Source organism: Oncorhynchus kisutch, unplaced genomic scaffold, assembly GCF_002021735.2.
Source record: "Oncorhynchus kisutch isolate 150728-3 unplaced genomic scaffold, Okis_V2 Okis01b-Okis20b_hom, whole genome shotgun sequence".
NCBI lineage: Eukaryota > Metazoa > Chordata > Actinopteri > Salmoniformes > Salmonidae > Oncorhynchus > Oncorhynchus kisutch.
The window spans coordinates 2,735,224-2,758,901 of record NW_022261978.1 but is presented as its reverse complement, the minus strand read 5'-3'; the positions used below and the strand labels follow the sequence as shown (position 1 = coordinate 2,758,901).

The 23,678-nt window shown below is 45.2% G+C and overlaps 2 protein-coding genes across 7 annotated transcripts in view; one reads left to right on the top strand and one right to left on the bottom strand.

The window, feature by feature from the left end:
* The window catches only part of LOC109880960 (nucleus accumbens-associated protein 1), a 12,531-nt gene extending 5,699 nt beyond the window's left edge, over positions 1-6,832 (bottom strand). The window contains exons 1-5 of the mRNA XM_031811295.1: positions 6,639-6,832; positions 3,126-3,277; positions 2,600-2,842; positions 1,952-2,164; positions 1,019-1,446 (exon numbers count right to left, since the gene is read on the bottom strand). Of these exons, the coding sequence (XP_031667155.1) occupies positions 1,019-1,446; positions 1,952-2,164; positions 2,600-2,842; positions 3,126-3,251 (1,010 nt within the window). The 5' untranslated portion in view covers positions 3,252-3,277; positions 6,639-6,832. The remainder of the gene's footprint in view (positions 1-1,018; positions 1,447-1,951; positions 2,165-2,599; positions 2,843-3,125; positions 3,278-6,638) is intronic.
* On the top strand, positions 6,290-23,678 carry LOC109880958 (tRNA (guanine(26)-N(2))-dimethyltransferase). 6 transcript variants are annotated; one of them, XM_031811285.1, is made up of 16 exons: positions 6,290-6,484; positions 12,387-12,773; positions 15,306-15,495; positions 16,459-16,646; positions 17,425-17,540; positions 17,661-17,773; positions 18,223-18,371; positions 18,493-18,576; positions 18,660-18,729; positions 18,814-18,948; positions 19,713-19,798; positions 19,910-20,018; positions 20,249-20,325; positions 20,523-20,642; positions 22,084-22,198; positions 23,215-23,676. In XM_031811285.1, the coding sequence occupies exons 2-16, from the start codon at positions 12,403-12,405 to the stop codon at positions 23,281-23,283; spliced, it is 1,992 nt and encodes a 663-aa protein (XP_031667145.1). In that variant the 5' UTR covers positions 6,290-6,484; positions 12,387-12,402; the 3' UTR covers positions 23,284-23,676. The 6 variants fall into 6 exon arrangements, with proteins under 6 accessions (XP_031667145.1, XP_031667144.1, XP_031667143.1 ...); XM_031811284.1 differs by lacking the exon at positions 6,290-6,484 and adding an exon at positions 6,985-7,107; XM_031811283.1 differs by lacking the exon at positions 6,290-6,484 and adding an exon at positions 7,115-7,191 and having other exon boundaries at positions 23,215-23,678.

Sequence of the window (23,678 nt, the reverse complement as noted above, 5' to 3'; positions counted from 1 at the left end):
AAAATAACATCAAATTGATCAGAAATACAGTGTAGACATTGTTAATGTTGTAAATTACTATTGTAGCTGGAAACTGCAGATTTTTTATGGAATATCTACATAGGCGTACAGAGGCCCATTATCAGCAACCATCACTCCTGTGTTCCAATGGCACGTTGTGTTAGCTAATACAAGTTTATCATTTTAAAAGGCTAATTAATAATCGCAAAAGGGTTTTCTAATGATGTTGGCACAGATGAAAACTGTGATCCTGATTAAAGAAGCAATAAAACTGGCCTTTAGACTAGTTGAGTATCTGGAGCATCAGCATTTGTGGGTTCGATTACAGGCTCAACATGGCCAGAAACTTGTCAGTCTATTCTTGTTCAGAGAAATGAAGGCTATTCCATGCAAGAAATGGCCAAGAAACTGAAGATCTCGTACAACACTGTGTACTACTCCGTTCACAGAACAGCGCAAACTGGCCCTAACCAGAATAGGAAGAGTCGCCGTCTCTTCACTGTTGACGTTGAGAAGGCTGTTTTGGGGGTACTATTTAATGAAGCTGCCAGTTGAGAACTTGCTGCCAGTTGAGGACTTCTAATGATCAATTAGCCTTTTAAAATGACAAACTTGGATTAGCTAAAACAACTAGCCATTGGAACACAGGAGTGATGGTTGCTGATAATGGGCCTCTGTACGCCTATGCAGATATTGCATTAAAAAAAATCTGCCGTTTCCAGCTACAATGGTCATTTACAACATTAACAATGTCTACACTGTATTTCTGATTAATTTGATGTTATTTTAAAAATTGACATTTTTTTTGTTGCTTTTCTTTCAAAAACAACAACATTTCTAAGTAACCCAAACGTTTGAACGGTAGTGTGTGTATATACATATATATTTAAAAAAAATCAATACTTGGGAGTCAAATATTGGTATAATAATCGGCCCAAAATAACATTGCGATATTTAACTTAATCAATCCCCCCCCCCCCCCCCCATAACTACGCTCCTCCAGATTCCTACCTCAAACCAACTCTCTCTCTCACCTGTGGCGCCCACATTGAGCATACTGTACATTGTGTACATGTTACAGATCTGCCTGTACTGCTCTTCAGCGCTGTCGTCGGTCACTTCCTCTTCCTCCTCGTCATCGTGGTAACTAAGGGGCGAGTCGCTGGTGTACATGCTCAGCGTCCCCGGACTCGTTCCGTCCGGCGTCCCCACGCTGCTGCTGTTATGGTTACTGTTGTTGTTATGGTTACTGTGGTTAACAACGTTTCTGCCCGTTGCATCTTGGGAGTTGCAGTTGTTTGAGGAGGCGGAGGAGGAAGAGTAGCGGGCGGCTTTCCTGGACCCCCCTCCTCCTCCCGACCCCCCTCCCCCGTCACCGCGGTTGCCCCCCTCCCACAGGCGCTTGGCGACAGGGCTGCACACCACCGAGTAGGAAGTGGCCTCCTGCTGAGAACAAGAGAGAAGAGATTAGCTACATAACATCTATTTAGTGTTGTCATCCGTTCATCATGTGAGGGGGCTGCCAAACTCATGTGTATTTATGCTTGAGCATTGAGTGTGTGTGTATTTCCTTGTATGGCACAGGAGACCAAGAGGTTCACAGCTTGCACCTTTGACCAGAGGGACATACTACCAAGCAGGATTAATGAGTTAGCTAGCTAACTTTTATTCAAAAAACAGAAATAACTATAGAATTTCTGGTTCACTAAGAAAGCAAAAATTGCTGAGTCAATTATACCATGTCCACTTCAAGCTTATCTTTCAAAAACATACATTTTAGAATATTTAGCCGAAAAGTTAGCTGCCTAACTAATTTATCCTGCTTTGTAGTACACCTCTCTGCTCTATGAAAGACCTGACGTTCCTTTCTTTAACCAGGATAGTAATTGAGAACATTTAATGTCTATTCCATCACTATGACAAATAACCTATATATTTTTTGCCAACTCACCTGCTGTGGTGTGGGTTGTGGCGTAGTCCCGCTCTGCTCAGTCTTCACCCTCGACACCAGGGGGAGGGGTGTCAGGCAGGAGGCGGGCCTACATGCTGCCGTGGAAACCACCCCAGCCCCCCCCCCTGTGGTTTGAGTGACAGGGCTCTGGGGCTCGGAGGGCGGAGTCTCTTCTGCATGAAGACCCTGGGAGTCACAGCTAGGGGAGGAGACCTGGCGGAATAATATGCAAATGAAGAGGTAAATAAATCTGAGAACAATATGTAAAATATTTAAGACTATGTAAAGTGGGAACTGGAAATCTTTGACAAGGAAAACCTTGGTTAGCCTAATGCAGGGGTAGGCAACTAGATTTAACCGCGGGACACTTTTTGTTAGAGCGAATAGTCGGGGGGCCGGAAAATAATTATAATAATTCCTGGTGATTTTACAGTTTCTTTTTTATACCAAAAACTAAAATAATAAATATATATTTACTATATACTTTCGGGGGGGGACAAAAGAAAACACCTGTTGCCGACCCCTGGCCTAATGAAACAATCCACTTGTGCTGTCCGTTGCAGTCCAATTATCTCCCAACATCTACCTATGGTGATCATAGGAGTTGGCAAGAAAGCACAAACGGGTTGCTATGGTTACACTAGATACCTTAAGGAAGAACTCGGTGCCCTTCTCCATGATCTGCTGGATCTGCAGGAAGCCTGCGGTGTACATGAGGAGGAACTGGTCCCCTACGTTCATGCTGAGGCGACCTGTGTAGCAGAAGGCCAGGATCTGCTGGAAGCTCTGGGGCTGGACGGCCGGGGGGAGCTCCACCACACTGCTCTTCCCCCCAGCGTTGAACAGGTCCCGGAAGTAGGAGCTACTGGCCGCCAGGACTGCCCGGTGCGCCTGGGGAGGGACGGGGAGAGGAAGTAGTGAATAAATATACAGCACACAGGCTTCTTCTTAAACAAACTTCAGGTACAACCAGAGAATATTTCACCAGGTTTCTTTCACCTAATCAAAATATATAACTGTTGATTCAGTCATTATCAGATCAATCTAGCCTAACAGTTAACTGTGTTTTGGATCAGCCGTCACCCTAACTTGAAGGCTTGTCAGTGAGGTAAATAACAGTTAGATTGGTTCAGTTTACTCCAAAAAAACAACATTGATGTTTATCAACTCCCACCTTGAAGGCGTGTCCCTTGACAACCACGGAGACGTCGCAGTAGAGCCCCTGGAGACGCTGCTCATTGAGACACTCCAATACGTTGTTGCCAAAGTTAGGGATCGCCATCTGTAGCGTCTGAGCCATAACGCTCTAGCCCAGCACCACCGGGTCTATAACAAGGAGAGAAATGTTATATTAGGTCTTGTCTATGTCATGGGTATGTCATGACTATGTCATGTAGGTTACAGAGTTAGGGGTCGTCATCTGTAGCGTCTGAGCCATAACGCTCTATCCCAGCACCACCGGGTTTATAACATGGAGAGAAGTGTTATATTAGGTATTGTCTATGTCATGACTATGTCATGTAGGCTACAAAGTTAGGGGTCGTCATCTGTTGTGTCTGAGCCATAACGCTCTAGCCAAGCACCACAGGGTCCAATAGCAGGGAGAGAAATGTCATGTACAGTATATGTTATGGATCACTTCCTGTTTGTTGTTGTTTACTGGAGAGGCGAGAAAGGGGGGAGGGGGGAGAAGGAAAAAGGGAGAGACTGGGATTGAAATAAGGAAAATGATGGGAGGGAGGGGGATAGACGGATGACTAATGCACCTTTAATAAAGAGCGCTAGAAAGAGAGATCATTTTTTTAAATAGCCAATTAAGTTTGTCTCATTCATTTAAAATAAACACTTTCCAATTCTGCGGTGGGTAACTAGCTTTAGTCCTACTTCGTTGTTTTGTTTTTGAACCAGAGAAGAGAAAAAGGCAGCAGAACTCCATTACATAATTATTCAGTTCTGTTTGTTGCCATCCAGCCTTGATGTGTCAGATCACACGTAGAAAGAATGGCTGTCAAACTTGCCTCTCCACAAAGAACCCTTAAAAGTTGTCCATCCTTTTTGGAGACTTTGCATTGAAGAAGACTGACACAACTTTACCTGACTGGCGGCACATAAGACACCATGATACCTTTTAATTTAGATTATTTTTAGAGCACTAACTGTGTAATGAACCACATGTGACTGGGAATCAATGGAAAGGCCACGACCATGAGCCACTAGGCTAACAGAAAACACCCCGATGGGGATTAGGCCTATTTAATAACAAGGTCAAGCAAAGCTCATTTCATCAACACTCATACGATTAAACAATGAACGGACCTATATGTTGTCCTTAAAGGCAGCTTACTCAAGTGCCAACTGAAGGAAAATATCCCATGGAATAGGCTAAAAACAAATGTTTTGTTATTTATTTCCTAGGACCGTGGCAAATTAAGATCTATGGTCTTGCTCTTTGCATACACATTTGTATCCGTGTAAGTTAATATACATGTATTTTTCCATTAAAACTATATAAACAGAGAAAGCATAACAATTTACCTCCTGCCACTGCACAAGATAAGAGAGCACACTTTCAACGTTGCAATAATTATTCTCACAACTAACAATTAAAACAGGTTGAACTTTATATTTAGCCTGGCACATTTCCTTGTCCTCAAACTGAGAACATAATGCTTCATTTTGATTGGAGGAATGCAGAATAGAACCAATCAAAACGACCACCTAAACCCATCATCACATTAGGTTCCATTTCCTCTGGGGACACACCATCCAAGAACATAAAGGCAGTTAATTTAACTGATTTGACCTCTAACCCTCTACCTACCAGTAACATTATATGGCCACACGTCACCACCACACAATGTTTGTGTCACGTTATGTGAGGGTTGTCCCTATAATATTACATCATCTGAATTAAATTCCATATTTTGCCATCTGAATTGAAGTTTTACATTAATGAAAGAAAAAACATGTATACTTCATTCAACCTCTAACCCCTCCCAGCCGTAACATTATAAAACAACACACACCACAAAACGATTACTCAGACATGATTATATCACAGGTTATTATTAAGAAACTAAATGTTATATTTTGCTGATGCTGATTTTGTATTTTGTACAAGCATATAAGATCAATGAATAAGCGCACATTCAGCAATCTAATCAAATACGAATGTAAAACTATTTTTGATATAAATGATAGGCATGGCTGTAGCCAACAATCAATCAATCAAATACTATGATATTCAATTTCCTGGTTTGGGAGGTGAAAGGGTAGCCACAGTTAGCAAGTAGCAAGCTAAACGCTAATGCTAATTTGATGTTAACCAAATTAAAATGTCAAATTCTTGAACGTCCAAGTCATCAATTGAACACTGTCAAGTAAACGCATTTGCTTATTTACTTGAAACCATTTGCTTTAAAGAGTCAAAAATGAAGAAATCTACTTTGCATCAACCGGCATGTGGCTATATTATGTAGCTAGCCTCCCAAGAGCACGAATAATATTAACTTTAAACGGAATATACTGTACATCGATTAATCATTAATAGCTCAATCTCACATCGAAGGGTGGCGGGAGAGTCTCGTCGGTGTCCGCCAAGGGAAGACTAGAGGCCTGAACAGCGGTAGAACGGCCAGATGGAGTGGGCAGAGAGCTGTCCGTGCCCCGTTTTGTGCCCGTATCTTTGCCCCGTGAGATTCGGAGCGCTCGGGCTGGCACGGGCCGGGGGGCGACGGAAAGAGCGGACGGTTGGATAACAAAAAAATACTTGATCACCGGTTCTCTCTCTCTGTTTATGTCGATGCAGCCCTTCATTTGCTCTATCAAACTAGCTAAAAGACAACGGCACGAATTATGTCACAAAAATAGTAGAACAAATAAAATATTCAGGAGTTCGCATCCCCCGCCGCTCTCGCCCCCACTCTGTGCCAGTGCTGTCGGTTAGAGTTACCTCCTTGGGCCTAGGCTAGCTACTCGGGATACACTACTTTTTTATTTGGGGTTAGCCCATCGCATAACGTAACCCGGCGCTAGCTGAGTTATCACCAAAATTAATTATTTGTCGCCCGAAACAATGGATCATCCAATTAAAGTTCCGTTTAGTAAAAATATGAATATATAAATATTTTAGTTATTTTTGGGAGGTAGCTTGGGGGTGGTCTCCGGTCAACACTCAACAGGTCAATCCGGGACAAACGTAGGCAAGCATCTGGGGGGGGGGCGAGTCAGACTGAACCATGCATGCTTGCAGCGAGTGGCGATATAGCTGTTAGCCTATGAGTTCCTGCTAGCCAAGACACCAATTTAACCAGTTAACGACAACACGCGATGTACATAAAACCCCAATCGCATTAATCATTTCTGTTAGGAGTAGACTCATTCTACTGGGAAAATGTCACTGTTCAACGAAACATCCAGGTAAAACCCGGCCGCGTTTCAAAAGTTGAGGAATAAAGAGCGAGAGAGAGCGCGGATTGCTGTGAACTCACCGTTGAAAGGCAGACTGGACAACCCGCGGTGTTGGCAGGCAGTGTGAGTGTGAAGCATACACGGTAGCTATATAGCCACTAAAGTGGTTAAAGTTTTGTTGGTGCTGCTGTTCGGTGTTCCAACTCAGCCCATCCCCCACCACACACCTTCCCAAAAACAATAGCTAACTAACCCGCCCACTCCCCAAAAAACTCACACGGAACCGCTCTCAATTCCTCCCCGAAGAAGAGCCGCTAGCCGCCGCAAACACCTCGACGAGTTCCCGTATCCTTTCTGACCCCGGTGAACCCTGGTAAAACTCACCCCCCTCGCTATATTCCGTTGGAAAGTGTTTCAATGGAGTAGTGCAGAAGCGTTCGGTCCTCTCCCTCTCTACAGGCAGCCATTCAGTGTGTGAGCACAGCACAGGTGGAGAAGCAGAGCACAGAGCTGTCGAGGGAGCCCAAAACGGTACCCAGAGGTGGAGGAAAAGATCACAGAGCTAACCGATCTCTCAGACAGAAAGCGTCCCCAACCAACCCGGATGCCCCTGTCGGTCTCCATCAACTGCTCAATTCAAATCACACACACATTTTCCGTCTCTCCCATACCTGTGTGGGACTCCCTCTTGTCCAGACAGCCCAGTTGACTGGTGATTCAGAGTGGAGATCGACGGGAAGCCGCCGGTAAGGCTTAAATCTCCCCCCGGTTGGATTCAGAGCTCGCTGCGGGTGCTGAATGTGCTATTTTCGTATGTCTAGACTTCTCAGGTGAGCCCCTAGGCGTCTATAGTACGCGCATAGAGTACAAACTACCATCTGCATTCAAGCAATGGGAAAAGCTATAGAGCTGCCTAGATACAGTTCTTTCTTACTGTCAAAATGCATCTTTCTTCATCATGGCCATAATTGTTGTTAGACGAGCGCCACCTCCCGCGTTAGATGTTAAATAATGATAATTAATAATTTCATAACAATTCATAATTCTCTTTAATCATACGTATTATAAATGCTCTAGCCCTGACGCGTTCAGGGTATCACTTGGAATCATGATGGCAATGATAATTGTCACGTACATGCTGCTGCATACAGTGCCAGAGATGAGGAAAACATGTGAAAAAATGAGGCATCTCTCATCGCCAACATTTTATTGCTTCTTGCCTCCTAATCCTATCATATGCGCCTCATATGACTTCAAATGGAAACAGAACAAAACAACATTTAAAACACTACTTTTATCTACAGTATCACATTTAGGCCTGTTAAATTAAGGCTTTTCATGTAACTTTAAAAATATATATTCTTCGCACATTCAAGGCATGGAAAGTAGTCAAACCGCCAGATGAATGACCGCTCTGTCCTTTGTCTTTCTATTACAAAATACATGTTCATTACAATACACCTTAGTAAAATGTTTTGCAACAGAACACGAAAAACTAAAGAATCTCTCCCTGTTTCAGTCCATTTGGTGCAGAATGAATATGACCCAGTTATGAGAATTCTCTCATAGAAATAGGAATTAGTAACTCTATATAGAGCTGCATAGTGGATGTGTCATAATACCCATAAAACCTAGTGGTCAAACAGGGAAAAGGTTCCAATCATTTTTCCACCATAGGGGATTTTAGAAACCCCAAAACTAAGGGCTGTGTTTCATGTAGGCTTACCCTGGTGTGGCGTTTTGATCACCATATAAACCTGTCGGACAAGGTGACTTTTATCAATATAGTAGTCTCTGATTCGAAACTGCTTATTAGCATCAAAGTAGACGTACAAGACTACAAATCCCTGCAAGCTCCTGCACGTCATCTCTAGCTGACACCTTTGCTAACAGGTAATGTGTTTAAATTTAAAACTTGCACAAGAAAGTTCACAGAATTGTCCATTTAAAGACATGTTGCCAATTGATTAATTACTACATTTAGCTAACATTATATAGGTGAATCCGTTTGACCGCTAGGTTTTATGGGTATTATGACTCATACTGTGGTACTCTATATGCATTTTCTTCTCTCATTTGAAATGTGGGCGCAAGAAATGTGAATTGTTTTGCTCTCAAGAAAAGGGCGCCATTGAAAGCAGTGATTACTGGGGTAGCAGTAAATGTCAAAGTTGACTAAATGAAGGGGAAGATTCCTGGGGTGTTTGTGATGCTCGTCGTTTGGTGCGACGCAGACAGGGGTGTGAGTAGTGAAACAGAATTGTCATTGTCTGTTCTTTTGAGTTTTGATGTTGAGTCTTTGCCTGACAAAGGTTGGTGCTGAATACATTACATTGTTACAGGTGTCAAGCTCATGGGCATGTGGCAGCAGTGTGTAGGAGGGAGGTTCCTAGGTGTGAGAAGTGTGCAGAAGGGCATGAGGCAAAGGAATTTTGGGATGTCCATGGGGCTGGGGATCAGAATTATTATTTTTTAAATTATTGTTTATTTCACCTTTATTTAACCAGGTAAGCTAGTTGAGAACAAGTTGTCATTTACAACTGTGACCTGGCCATGATAAAGCAAAGCAGTGCGACACAAACAACAACACAGAGTTACACATAAACAAACGTACAGTCAGTAACACAATAGAAAAATCTATGTACAGTGTGTGCAAATGTAGAAGATTAGGGAGGTAAGGCAATAAATAGACCATGGAGGCTAAATAATTACAATTAGCATTAACACTGGAGTGATAGATGTGCAGATGATGATGTGCAAGTAGAGATACTGGGGTGCAAAAGAGAAAAAAGCTAAATACCAATATGGGGATGAGGTAGTTGGGTGTGCTATTTACAGATTGGCTGTGCACAGGTACAGTGATCGGTAAGCAGCTCTGACAGCTGATGCTTAAAGTCAGAGAGGGAGATGTGAGTCTCCAGCTTCAGTGATTTTTGCAATTCGTTCTATTTATTGGCAGCGGAGAACTGGAAGGAAAGGCGGCCAAACAAAGGATATGTTGACAGAGTCGGAGCAGGTCTTTTTGCTGATGCCATGGCACATTTTTTTTTAATGACATTTTTTTTTGTGTGTCAATTTCGACCAGAGTTACACATGGAATAAACAAACATACAGTCAATAATACAATAGAAAAAGTCTATATACAGTGTATGCAAATGACGTAGGATAAGTGAGGGAAGGCAATAAATAGGCCATAGCGGCGAAATAATTACAATATAGCAATTAAACACTGGAGTGATAAATGTGCAGAAGATGAATGTGCAAGTAGAGATACTGGGGTGCAAAGGAGCAAAATAAATAACAGTTTGGGAATGAGGCAGTTGGTTGGGCTATTTACAGATGAGCTATGTACAGGTGCAGTGATCTGTGAGCTGCTCTGACAGCTGGTGAGGGAGATATGAATTTACAGCTTCAGTGATTTTTGTAGTTTGTTCCAGTCATTGGCAGCAGAGAACTGGAAAGAAAGGCGGCTGAAGGAGGAATTGGCTTTGGGGGTGACCAGTGAAATATACCTGCTGGAGCGCGTGCTCTGGGTGGGTGCTGCTATGGTGACTAGTGAGCTGAGATTCTATTGTATTTTTTAATTTTACCTTTATTTAACTAGGCAAGTCAGTTAAGAACAAATTCTTATTTTCAATGACAGCCTAGGAACAGTGGGTTAACTGCCTTGTTCAGGGGCAGAATGACAGATTTGTACCTTGTCAGCTCGGGGATTTGAACTTGCAACCTTTCGGTTACTAGCCCAACGCTCCAACCACCCTGCCGCGGGGCTTTACCTAGCAAAGACTTATAGATTACCTGGAACCAGTGGGTTTGGCGACGAATGTGAAGCGAGGGCCAGCCAACGAGAGCATACAGGTCGCAGTGGTGGGTAGTATATGGGGCTTTGGTGACAAAACGGATGGACTGTGATAGACTGCATCCAATTTGCTGAGTAGAGTGTTGGAGGCTATTTTGTAAATGACATCACCGAAGTCAAGGATTGGTAGGATAGTCAGTTTTACGAGGGTATGTTTGGCTGCATGAGTGAAGGATGCTTTGTTGCTTTGTGATCCTGAGAGGAGTGGTGTGAGTAGTATATCTGTACCAGAACAGATGGAGGGATCCTGAGAGGAGTGATGTGAGTAGTAGATCTCTACCAGAAGAGATGGAGGGATCCTGAGAGGAGTGGTGTCAGTAGTATATCTGTACCAGTACAGATGGAGGGATCCTGAGAGGAGTGGTGTGAGTAGTAGATCTCTACCAGAAGAGATGGAGGGATCCTGAGAGGAGTGGTGTCAGTAGTATATCTGTACCAGTACAGATGGAGGAGTGGTGTGAGTAGTAGATCTCTACCAGAACAGAGGGAGGAGTGGTGTGAGTAGTATATCTGTACCAGTACAGATGGATAGGCCAACAAGTGTTATATGTTTCAGTGAGACTGGATATTTAGAATTTATAGTAATGGTTATCAACTGTACTGCAGGGATGGAATGTAAGTCGCAGCAAATTGAGGTTGTGGTGGCAGCTGCAGAGAGGTATTTGGGTGTGCGAGACGTGACATCAGAAGAGTTACAGGGTGTGTTGTGGTGGTGTCCCATCCTTTCAGGTTGTTGGCCTGAGGTAGAGGCCTGACTAAATAGATTTACATAGTGGAGTAGGGTGGTGATATTTTGTAATTATTTTTATTTTTTAGTGAGTGTAGTGTTACATGGTAGGGTATTTGGATATAGATTTTTTTCAAGCAAAGGAGAAGCGAGTTGTAATCCAGTCTAGTAGGTGGCGGTAATGCAACATGTACTAACCGCCCTTAAACCTCAGCGGAAGAAGAAGAATTCGAAACGCCTTTTTACCTCTTTCTGTTTGGTTCTGCGGGTTTCTGTAGTTGTGGTTCGTGCATATCTGCGTCCATGTGTTAACTTGAGTTTTGCAACAAATAGCTAGTGAGTTATTACCGTTGTCATACAGTAAATATCCATAATCATCAAATACAGCTATATTTTAAGTTGTCAACTTGGGAAAGTGCGCCGCAGATAAGGTAATCGTTTTTATCTTACTTGATAGCTAAATACCGGTAGCTAGCTAGTTAGCGCTTCGGTTCATTTCAATGCAGTCAGTTAGCTAGCATTGTGAACTTAGCCGGTGTCAGCATGTAAAAGTTGCAAGTGTTTTATCATAACTTGTATGGTGTGAATGTCCATGTTAGTTAGATTGCTGGTGTCTTTTTTTCTCTCTTACAAAACAAGCTCTGACTACATTGAAGGGGGTGCGCCCTGGTTTATGTAGCTAGCGTGCTACCATAGCAAGCTGCTCTGACTTCAGCTCAGGCATCAGTAACGTTATAGATCATCTTTGCTTCAAACCATGGTTTAGCTAACAGTCTTTGTCCAACAGCTCATTTTCTCTGTGTGTGTTGTCAGTTCATGCTCTGGTCTAAACTGTGGAGGAAGAGCCCCAAGTCGAACCAATATCTGTTTTTCCATCAGTACTGTGTAACCTGGGGCGGCAGGGTAGCCTAGTGGTTAGTACATTGGACTCGTAACCAAAAGGTTGCAAGTTCAAGTCTGTCGTTCTGTTCCTAGGCCCTCATTGAAAATAAGACTTTGTTCTTAACTGACTTGCCTAGTTAAATAAAGGTAAAATGTAAATAAAAAAAATAAAAAACCTAGCCCAATATGTACTCTAACTTGACTCCTTAAGGTCCTTAAGGAGACAGACCTATGTTATTTTCAGAGGTATAATTTACTGTCTCTGACTCCATCTAAACGTGAATCGATTCTCAATTGCAATATGGTTCTAGAAACATAAAACCCATGCCTTTCATATGACATCAAAAATAATTAAACAAATGCAAAATATACACTTACTCTACACCGCAAGCGATGCGCGTTAAGACCGAGCATCTGGTCTCTTAACAAAACTCCCCCGGGACAGTAGACGCCTTCGTCTGATGACTCTTATGTGTAATGTAATGGCACTGATAGTCATGATCAATGTGTGTGTGACAACTGTGACCGTTATAACACATTGTTGTCATTTCTTCCAGGACTGAGAAGTGCCCTATGCTGATCATCACTGCTCGGCTACTCCCCCTCTTAACTGTACCCTTCACCCACCAGAGGATTCTAAGGACAGTTGGCAGTGTTGCCTACAGGGGACTGAGAACCATGGAGCCCCTCAGGGCCCCTCAGGATCCACAAGTTAACACAACCCTGTCCGGGGTAGACACCAAGCCTCAGCCCCCTACTTCTGGAGCCCCAATGGAGGGCTTGAACCCAAGTCCAGCTGCCTCAACACCTGACCAGGAGATGCCCCCGACAACGGGGTTGTTGCCAGGGGAGACAGTTGTCAGGGAGGGCAAGGCAGCCATATTGTTTCCCAGTGCCAACGAGGTGTTTTACAACCCTGTGCAGGAGTTCAACAGAGATCTGACGTGAGTTTGACTGATGGGGCTTATTCACTAGGAAGTAAACGAAACAGAGGGACCTACCTGAATTTGTCCAATAGAAACTCTCATACAGTTTGCTGTGGTGTGCACTTACGAATACACCCCTAATGGTCTTTTATCCCTTAGCTGGCCCAACATTCAGCTCAAGGCTGCATTGTCAACATATACCTTGTCCCTGGACATATTATGGGATATATGCATACATTGCAATTTGGATGTTTTCCTATGGGTCTGTTAGCCTTCAGTTGAAGAAACTGCATTCAACGTGGCTTATGTAGAGCTGAATCTGCGAAGAAAGTATAGCTATAGTCAGAGCCATGTATTTACACTGAATAAAAATATAACCGCAACATGCAACAATTTCAAAGAGTTTACTGAATTACAGTTCATACAAGGAAATCAGTCAATTGAAGTAAATGAATTAGGCCCCAGTCTATGGCCCCAGTCTATGGCCCCAGTCTATGGCCCTAATCTATAGATTTCACATGACTGGGAATACAAATACACATCTGTTGGTCACAGATACTTTAAAAAAGGTAGGGGTGTGGATCAGAAACCCAGTCAGTATCTGTTGTGACCACCATTTGCCTCATGCAGTGCGACACATCTCCTTCACATAGAGTTGATCAGGCTGTTGATTGTGGCCTGTGAAATGTTGTCCCACTTCTCTTCAATGCCTGTGCGAAGTTTCTGGATATTGGTGGGAACTGGAACATGTTGTCGTATACATCGATCCAGAGCATCCCAAACATGCTCAAAGGCTGACATGTCTGGTGAGTATGCAGGCTATGGAAGAACTGGGACATTTTCAGCTTCCAGGAATCGTGTACAGATTCTTGTGACATGGGGCCGTGCATTATCATGCTGAAACATGAGGTGATGACGGCAGATAAATGGCACGACAAATTGCCTCAGGATCTCATCACGGTATCTCTGTGCATCCAAATTGCCAACAATAAAATGCAATTGTGTTCGATGTTTGTACCTCATGCCTGCCCATACCATCATCCCACTGCCACCATGGGACACTGTTCAAAACATTGACATCAGCAAACCGCTCGCCCACACGACACCATACACGTTGTCTGTCATCTGCCTGGTACAGTTGAAACCAGGATTCATCCATGAAGAGCACACCTCTCCAGCCTGCCAGTGGCCATTGAAGGTGATCATTTGCCCACTGAAGTCAGTTACGATGCTGAACTGCAGTCAGGTCAATCAGATCAGCTTCCCTGAAATGGTTTCTGACAGTTGGTGCAGAAATGCTTCAGGTGTGCAAACTCATTTTCATCAGCTGACATGGTGGCAGGTCTCAGACGACCCCTCAGGTGAAGAAGCTGGATGTGGAGGTCCTGGGCTGGCCACACGTGGTCTGCGGTTGTGAGGCCGGTTGGATGTACTGCCAAGTTCTCTAAAATGACGTTGGAGGCAGCTTCTGGTAGAGAAATGAACAGTCAATTCTCTGGCAACAGCTCTGGTGGACATTCCTGCAGTCAGCATGCCAATTGCACACTCCCTCAACATGAGATGTCTGTGGCATTACTGTGTGACAAAACTGCACATTTTAGAATGGCCTTTTATTGTCCCCAGCACAAAGTGCGCCTGTGTAATGATCATGTTGTTTAATGAGCTTCTTGATATGCCACCTGTCAGGTGGATGGATTATCTTTGCAAAGGATGGTACAGGGATATAAACTCATTTGTGCTCATTTTGAGAAGTAAGCTTTTTGTGCATATGGAACATTTTTGGGATCTTTTATTTCAGCTCATGAAACATGGAACACTTTACATGTAGAGTTTATAATTTTGTTCAGTATAGATAAAATAAATTAGTGGCGCCACTAGAGACCTGGGTTCGATCCCGGGCTGTATCGCAACCAGCTGTGATCGGGAGTCCCATATAGCGGTGCACTATTGGCCCAGCATCGTCTGGGTTAGAGGAGGGTTTGACCGGGGGGGGGGGGCTTTACATGTAGGCCGTCATTAATTAAGAATTTGTTCTTTATTGACTTGCCTAGTTAAATGAAGGTACAATAAATATGGCTCAGGCTATGGTAGCTAGCTGGTTGTTCATCACAGGTACAGGCTATGGTAGCTAGCTGGTTGTTCATCACAGATACAGGCTGTGGTAGCTAGCTGGTTGTTCATCACAGGTACAGGCTATGGTAGCTAGCTGGTTGTTCATCACAGATACAGGCTATGGTAGCTAGCTGGTTGTTCATCACAGGTACAGGCTATGGTAGCTAGCTGGTTGTTCATCACAGATACAGGCTATGGTAGCTAGCTGGCTGTTCATCACAGGTACAGGCTATGGTAGCTAGCTGGTGGTTCATCACAGGTACAGGCTATGGTAGCTAGCTGGTTGTTCATCACAGGTACAGGCTATGGTAGCTAGCTGGTGGTTCATCACAGGTACAGGCTATGGTAGCTAGCTGGTTGTTCATCACAGGTACAGGCTATGGTAGCTAGCTGGTTGTTCATCTCATGTCTCCGTCTTGCCCCCCCCCTTCTCTCCAGGTGTGCGGTGGTTACAGAGTTTGCCCGGGAGCAGATGGCCCGGAGGGGGGTGAAGGTGGTAGTGCCAGGGGAGAAGGAGAGGGTGGTGGTCAATCTAGCTGACGAGAAGAAAGAGGAGACAGAGATGCAGACAGGGGAGGAAGGAGGAGAGGAGCCAGTCGTAACTGCTTCAGTGGGGGAGCGCTGTAAGGTATGAAAAAGCGTGTGTGTGTGTGTGCATCCATGTTCCAACCCTACCATTCTCCTCTCTCCACAATGGTCTGCCAGTGTGTTTGTGTTGGTATTCTAACCCTACCGTTCTCCTCTCTCCACAATGGTCTGCCAGTGTGTTGGTATTCTAACCCTACCATTCTCCTCTCTCCACAATGGTCTGCCAGTGTGTTTGTGTTCTAACCCTACCATTCTCCTCTCTCCACAATGGTCTGCCAGTGTGTTTGTGTTCTAACCCTACCGTTCTCCTCTCTCCACAATGGTCTGCCAGTGTGTTTGTGTTCTAACCCTACTGTTCTCCTCTCTCCACAATGGTCTGCCAGTGTGTTTGTGTTGGTATTCTAACCCTACCGTTCTCCTCTCGCCACAATGGTCTGCCAGTGTGTTGGTATTCTAACCCTACCGTTCTCCTCTCTCCACAATGGTCTGCCAGTGTGTTTGTGATCTAACTCTACCGTTCTCCTCTCTCCGCAATGGTCTGCCAGTGTGTTTGTGATCTAACTCTACCGTTCTCCTCTCTCCACAATGGTCTGCCAGTGTGTTTGTGTTGTTATTCTAACCCTACCGTTCTCCTCTCTCCACAATGGTCTGCCAGTGTGTTGGTATTCTAACCCTACCATTCTCCTCTCCACAATGGTCTGCCAGTGTGTTGGTATTCTAACCCTACCATTCTCCTCTCCACAATGGTCTGCCAGTGTGTTTGTGTTGTTATTCTAACCCTACCATTCTCCTCTCTCCACAATGGTCTGCCAGTGTGTTGTTATTCTAACCCTACCATTCTCCTCTCCACAATGGTCTGCCAGTGTGTTTGTGACCTAACCCTACCGTTCTCCTCTCTCCACTATGGTCTGCCAGTGTGTTTGTGTTCTAACCCTACCGTTCTCCTCTCTCCACAATGGTCTGCCAGTGTGTTTGTGATCTAACCCTATCATTCTCCATCCAGAATGGTCTGCGTGTGTTGGAGGGTCTGGCAGCGTCTGGCCTACGCTCTGTGAGGTTTGCTCTGGAGGTGCCTGGTCTACGTAGCGTCACGGCTAACGACTTCTCATCCAAGGCTGCTGCCCTCATCGCCCGCAATGCCCAGCACAACGGAGTCACACACCTACTGCAGGCCAGCCAGAGAGATGCCAGGTTGGTGTCGCTCTCTCCTTCATGTATCTCATTCTTTTCTTCTCTTATTTTCTTCTTTATTTGTTTATCTATGGTCACTGACACACTCAGACAGTCTTCTCAAAGTCAAACTATCACTCTCCCTTTATCTTTTCTCCCTATTATTCAGTCTCTCCCCCTTTACCTCTCTTTTGATCCACCTCTTACTCCTAACCTCTGGCCCCCCCATCATGTTAATCCCTCCCTGTCTCGTTCCTCCAGCATGTTAATCCCTCCCTGTCTCGTTCCTCCAGCATGTTAATCCCTCCCTGTCTCGTTCCTCCAGCATGTTAATCCCTCCCCGTCTCGTTCCTCCAGCATGTTAATCCCTCCCCGTCTCGTTCCTCCAGCATGTTAATCCCTCCCCGTCTCGTTCCTCCAGCATGTTAATCCCTCCCCGTCTCGTTCCTCCAGCATGTTAATCCCTCCCCGTCTCGTTCCTCCATGTTAATCCCTCCCCGTCTCGTTCCTCCAGCATGTTAATCCCTCCCCGTCTCGTTCCTCCAGCATGTTAATCCCTCCCCGTCTCGTTCCTCCAGCATGTTAATCCCTCCCCGTCTCGTTCCTCCAGCATGTTAATCCCTCCCCGTCTCGTTCCTCCAGCATGTTAATCCCTCCCCGTCTCGTTCCTCCAGCATGTTAATCCCTCCCCGTCTCGTTCCTCCATGTTAATCCCTCCCCGTCTCGTTCTTCCATCATGTTAATCCCTCTCCGTCTCGTTCCTCCAGCATGTTAATCCCTCCCTGTCTTGTTCCTCCAGCATGCTGATGTATGAGATGCGGGGGAAGAAGGACCGCTATGATGTCATAGACCTGGACCCCTACGGAAGCCCCGCCCCCTTCCTGGATGCCGCCGTCCAGGCTGTCGGTGAAGGAGGTCCGTAGATGTCCGTCAGTGATTCTCTCTGCTTAACTTAACATGTTTATGTGTCAGCGACAGATACACTGAGTGTGTTTTCCAGTGTGGTTTTACTAAAAACGTCTCTCTCTCCCCCAGGTCTGTTGTGTGTGACATGTACTGACATGGCTGTGATGGCTGGTAACAGTGGGGAGACCTGCTACAGCAAATACGGCTCTGTCTCCATCAAAGCCAAGTACTGTCATGAGATGGTGAGGAACGCTTGGCTAAACTGTATTCCAGCAGCGTGTATTTTCAACTACAACTGGATGCAAATGACCTTCGTCTCTCCTGAGCCCGTACGGGAGTTGTAGCGATGAGACAAGATAGTAATTACTAACAATTGGATTCCACCAAATTGGGGACAAAAAGGGGGTAAAATAAAATAAAAAACTGGATGCAAGAAAAGCCTTGTTGGAATAATACGTGTGTAGTAGAAGGAACATTTAGGGAAGTTGTGTGAATACATTTTGAATAGAAGTTTGAGAGTTTGGTCCCTGCTGTGTAGCTTGTCTCATAACTCTCCTTCTCCACTTTCCCTCTCTCCCTCGCCACCCCCCTCTTCTCCCTCCTCTTCTCCCTCCTCGCCACCCCCATCTTCTCCCTCGCCACCCCCCTCTTCTCCCTCGCCACCCCCCTCCTCTTCTCTCTCCTCCCCCAGGCTCTGCGTATCATCCTACACAGTCTGGACCAGAGAGCTGGTGTGTACCAGCGGTACATCCACCCCCTGCTCTGTGTCAGTGTGGACTTCTACATACGAGTGTTTGTCAGGGTACACACTGGACAGGCCATGGTCAAAAACTCAGCAAGGTATGGACACACACACACACACCGTAACACAACACTTTATCTAGACATGAAGTCTTCATAACGGACTGTAAAGTTGTTATTGTGAAGATATGATGACATTACACCTGATGTGGTGTTTCAGTAAACAAGCGTTGGTGTATAACTGTGTTGGCTGTGGCTCGTTCCACTTACAACGACTGGGCAAGAGGACGACTCAGGGAAACCAGTAAGACACTATTTCTCTATATGGGTTATTCCTGTCGAGTTGGGCAACTTGTGTGTGTTAATGTTTCTCTCTGTGTGTTTCAGTATAAAGTACTCTGCAGCCACTGGACCGCCGGTCGGAGCAGAGTGTGAACACTGTGGACACAGACACCAGGTGAGGACACACACACACACACCTTGTCTCTTACTTTCTCACGCATTCTCTCTGACACCGTCTCTCCCTCCTCCTCCTCTGTAGCTGGGTGGTCCTATCTGGGGTGAGGCCCTCCATGACGTGAGCTTCGTTCAGAAGGTTCTATCTGCCGTGTCTGGGAACCCGTCCCGCTTTGGAACCGCCCGTCGCATAGAGGGCATGCTCAGCATGGTCACAGAGGTGAGAGGTTAGGGGTCATAGAGGGCATGCTCAGCATGGTCACAGAGGTGAGAGGTTAGGGGTCATAGAGGGCATGCTCAGCATGGTCACAGAGGTGAGAGGTTAGGGGTCATAGAGGGCATGCTCAGCATGGTCACAGAGGTGAGAGGTTAGGGGTCATAGAGGGCATGGTCACAGAGGTGAGAGGTTAGGGGTCGTAGAGGGCATGGTCACAGAGGTGAGAGGTTAGGGGGTCATAGGTCTACAAGAAGCAGTCTGAAATACACTTTATATTACATGGAATAAGACATGGGGGACCTTTTCTCAACTGCATGCTGCTCTCCTCCTCAAAACCCATTGGAGGAGAAGGTCAGAGATGAGGGACTTCTCTTTTTCCTCCAATGGGTTTTGAGAAGGAGGCGATGAGAGCGGAGGTGAGGAGTATGCAGTTGAGATTCTTCCATTGATGCTGATCCAAGGTTAGGTTGGTGTTCTCACTCTTAATGGTAGGATTGGGAGAAAGGGTCAGCTGATCTGAGGTTAGGTTGGTGTTCTCACTCTTTATGGTAGGATTGGGAGAAAGGGTCAGCTGATCTGAGGTTAGGTTGGTGTTCTCACTCTTTATGGTAGGATTGGGAGAAAGGGTCAGCTGATCTGAGGTTAGGTTGGTGTTCTCACTCTTAATGGTAGGATTGGGTAAGAAGAGAAATGGCAAGCTGATCTGAGGTCTGCCTAAGATGAGCCAGGTGTAATGTCCAAACTTTAACTGTTGTCTGTGTGTCCAGGAGCTGGAGGATGTGCCTCTATACTACACAGTGGACAACCTGAGCAGCACTGTACACTGCAGCACTCCCCCTCTGCTCCAATTCAGGTCCTACTCTCCCTCTCATATAAGACTGTCCTTTCTGATTACATAAAATACAACTCGCCCCCCCCCCCACCCCTCTATCCTTGAACTCACTCACCCTCTCTCTCTCTCCAGGTCGGCTCTGCTTCATGCAGGCCACAGGGTGTCCTTGTCTCATGCCTGTAAGAATGCTCTAAAGACGGACGCTCCTCCCAGGGTCCTCTGGGACGTCATGCGATGCTGGGTAAGACACAATGCACCATGGGAACCATTTCAATATGGGATGAAACTGAAAGTCCAAGTCCCAATCCGGGTGTAGATTTGACAGTATGTGGTGGTTATCTTGTATCCTGCAGGAACAGTCCAATCCGGGTGTAGATTTGACAGTATGTGGTGGTTATCTTGTATCCTGTAGGAACAGTCCAATCCGGGTGTAGATTTGACGGTATGTGGTGGTTATGTTGTATCCTGTAGGAAAAGTCCAATCCAGTGAAGAGAGACAGACTGTCAGAGAGCAGCCCTGCTCACCACATCCTCAATACTGAACCCATGTAAGTCTGGGACTGAACCAACTGCCTGGGAGATGAAGATGCCAGTACAGTTTAACATAGAGATGGTATAATGTAGTGATGAATAAGGTTATGGATATTAGGAAAAGGTATGTCCTGTGTCCCCCCTTCTTGCTCTCTCCCCCTCCCCATCTCTCTCTCTCTCTCTCTCCCCCATCTCTCGCACTACCTCTCTCTAGTCTACAGGCGTGTTTTGATGTGAGGGAGGATGCCAATCCCCAGTCTCGCCGTCGCCACCTCACCCGCTTCCAGGAGAACCCTGAGCCTTTCTGGGGGCCCAAGGCCCGCGCCAATGCTGGGTACGATACACTTATTAATACTAACCCCGTCCTTGACCCCTAACCCTCAGGCCAGCTGGGGGCCAAGGCCCGCACCAATGCTGGGTAGGATACACTTATTAATACTAACCCCGTCCTTGACCCCTAACCCTCAGGCCAGCTGGGGGCCAAGGCCCTTGCCAAGGCTGGGTACGGACCCTCAGACACTTATTAATACTAACCCCGTCCTTGACCCCTAACCCTCAGGCCAGCTGGGGGCCAAGGCCCTTGCCAAGGCTGGGTACGGACCCTCAGACACTTATTAATACTAACCCCGTCCTTGACCCCTAACCCTCAGGCCAGTTGGGGGCCAAGGCCCTTGCCAAGGCTGGGTACGGACCCTCAGACACTTATTAATGATGATCTCAACATGAAGTCAGGTAAATAAATATATATACAGTATTGGTTTAAACCTCCCCACTGTTTCTCTCCACCTGCCTCTTACTGTGTTATATTCTCTCTCTCCTTTCTGTCTTTCAACATATGTTTACATAGTGAAATGCATAGTAAAAAATGAACATTAAACATTACACTCACACAAGTTCCAAAAGAATAAAGACATTACAAATGTCATATCATGTCTATATACAGTGTTGTAACAATGTACAAATAGTTAATGTACAAAAGGGGAAATAAGTAAATATGGGTTGTATTTACAATGGTGTTTGTTCTTCACTGGTTGCCCTTTTCTTGAGGTCACAAATCTTGCTGCTGTGATGGCACACTGTGGTATTTCACCCAGTTTATCAAAATTTGATTTGTTTTCAAATTCTTTGTTGGTCTGTGTAATCTGAGGGAAATATGTGTCTCTAATATGGTCATACATTGGGCAGGAGGTCAGGAAGTGCAGCTCAGTTTCCACCTCAGTTTCCACCTCATTTTGTGGGCAGTGAGCACATAGCCGGTCTTCTCTTGAGAGCCAGGTCTGCCTACGGCAGCCTTTCTCAATAGCAAGGCTATGCTCACTGAGTCTGTACATAGTCAAAGCTTTCCTTAATTTTGGGTCAGTCACAGTGGTCAGGTATTCTGCCACTGTGTACTCTCTGTGTAGGGCCAAATAGCATCTAGTTTGCTCTGTTTTTTTGTTAATTCTTTCCAATGTGTCAAGTAATTATCTTTTTGTTTTCTCATGATTTGGTTGGGTCTAATTGTGCTGCTGTCCTGGGGCTCTGTGGGGTGTATTTGTGAACAGAGCCCCAGGACCAGCTTGCTTAGGGGACTCTTCTCCAGGTTCATCTCTCTGTAGGTGATGACTTTGTTATGGAAGGTTTGGGAATTGCTTTCTTTTAGGGTTTTGATCATTGGCGGGTACCGGCCTAATTCTGCTCTGCATGCTTCATTTGGTGTTTTCCATTGTATACAGAGGATATTTTCACAGAATTCTGCATGCAGAGTCTCAATTTGTTGTCTTCCTCTCTCTTAGTGGTGGTATCTCATCAGACCTGGAGGACAGGAGGAAACAGGGTCAAAACAAGAGGAAGAACCAGATCACAGACGCCACCCAGCTTAAGAGCTTCCCCTGCAAGAGGTTCAGGAAGGTATGGGAGCACTAGGCATTGCATTACACAAGATTCAGAAAGTCTGAAAGTTGCAAGAGCTTCCCTTGCAAAAGGTTCAGGGAAACACCCCACAATAACCATATAGACATAGTAGAATTGTAAGGCCGCGTTTACAGGCAGCCCAATGCTGATCTTTTTACACTAATTGGTATTTTGACCAATCAGACCAGCTCTAAAAAAAGATCTGATGTGAAAAGATCTGATTTGATTTCTCAAAAAAGGCTATTAGGAGAAAACCGATCAGAATTGGTCTGCCTGTGTAGAGGCAGGAGTTTCACAGGAGCTTTCTCTTTGGGGAAATGTTCTGAAGGGTGTGAGCACACTCTGTTCTTTTCATAATAACACTGTCGGCATGGTAACCGTACACTACCAGAGAACAAGGTGTTCTATCTCCCCAGCAACAGACAGTGCCTCATTAATTATGAATCATCAAAACACTTCAGCTATTATTACAGATACATTTTCCACACAATAATAAACCTAAACTGGCATTGGTAAATACTTATTGGCTTGAAGGGCATTCTAGAGCTTGCAATATTTCCCTATAACGCACGGTAGAATTGAAGGGCTTATACATATTTAGTTTGAGCTGCTTTTTAAAGTAAGTCTAATTGGAAAAAGTATTGTTTTTTAATATGATTTTCATAATAGCCAGCTAAGACTGATGGTTGGGTTAGCTAAACTAGAGTCTGTTAGCTACAGTAGTTGCCTTGGTAACCAAGCAATCTAGGTAACTTGCTAGCTACTTCAGTGGATGTTGAACACATTTCTAGTGGTAAATATGTTACATTCTAGCCTTGGTGTGAAAGGGATAATCAACACGGGGCTCTATGTGTTCTGGGAAAGGAAGGTCAGTTTCACTCTGCTCGTGTCTAGTTGATCATCTTCTGTCATTCATTATTTTCCATAGGACACACAACCCCTCATTATGTCTTACACATGTTTTTCCCCCTCCCTTTTCTGCCCCCCTCTCCCCCCTCCCCCTCTCTCTCCAGGGTAAATGCACACACGGTGAAAAATGCTGTTACTCCCATGACCTGGAACAGACTGACCAGATGGAGTGATGGTGGAGCGAGTCTCCTCTTTTCTTCCCTCCCACTTGGTATCCTCATGTCCAGCTCAGCAGAATCTGTCCACTAAGGTATACTGGACACAATCATGACGAAGCAACCAGGTGAAACTCCAGGCCCCAGACATAACTAACTTTGAACTCCGGGGTGAAGTTTCCGCCTTGGTACAAATCTAGGACCAGCTTCCCCTCCCCCAATCCTCTACATTACCATTAGTGGGGAGAATGCTAAACTGACCCAGTGTCAGCATCTATGGGCAACTTCATTATGGGATGTCTAGTTAGCCCTGTATTGGAAATACACATACTGGCTTCATACTGAAGTGAAGCATCAATTCTGTTTTATTTATGACTGTTGTGACAGTCTAATAAAAGTCTTTATGACAAGTG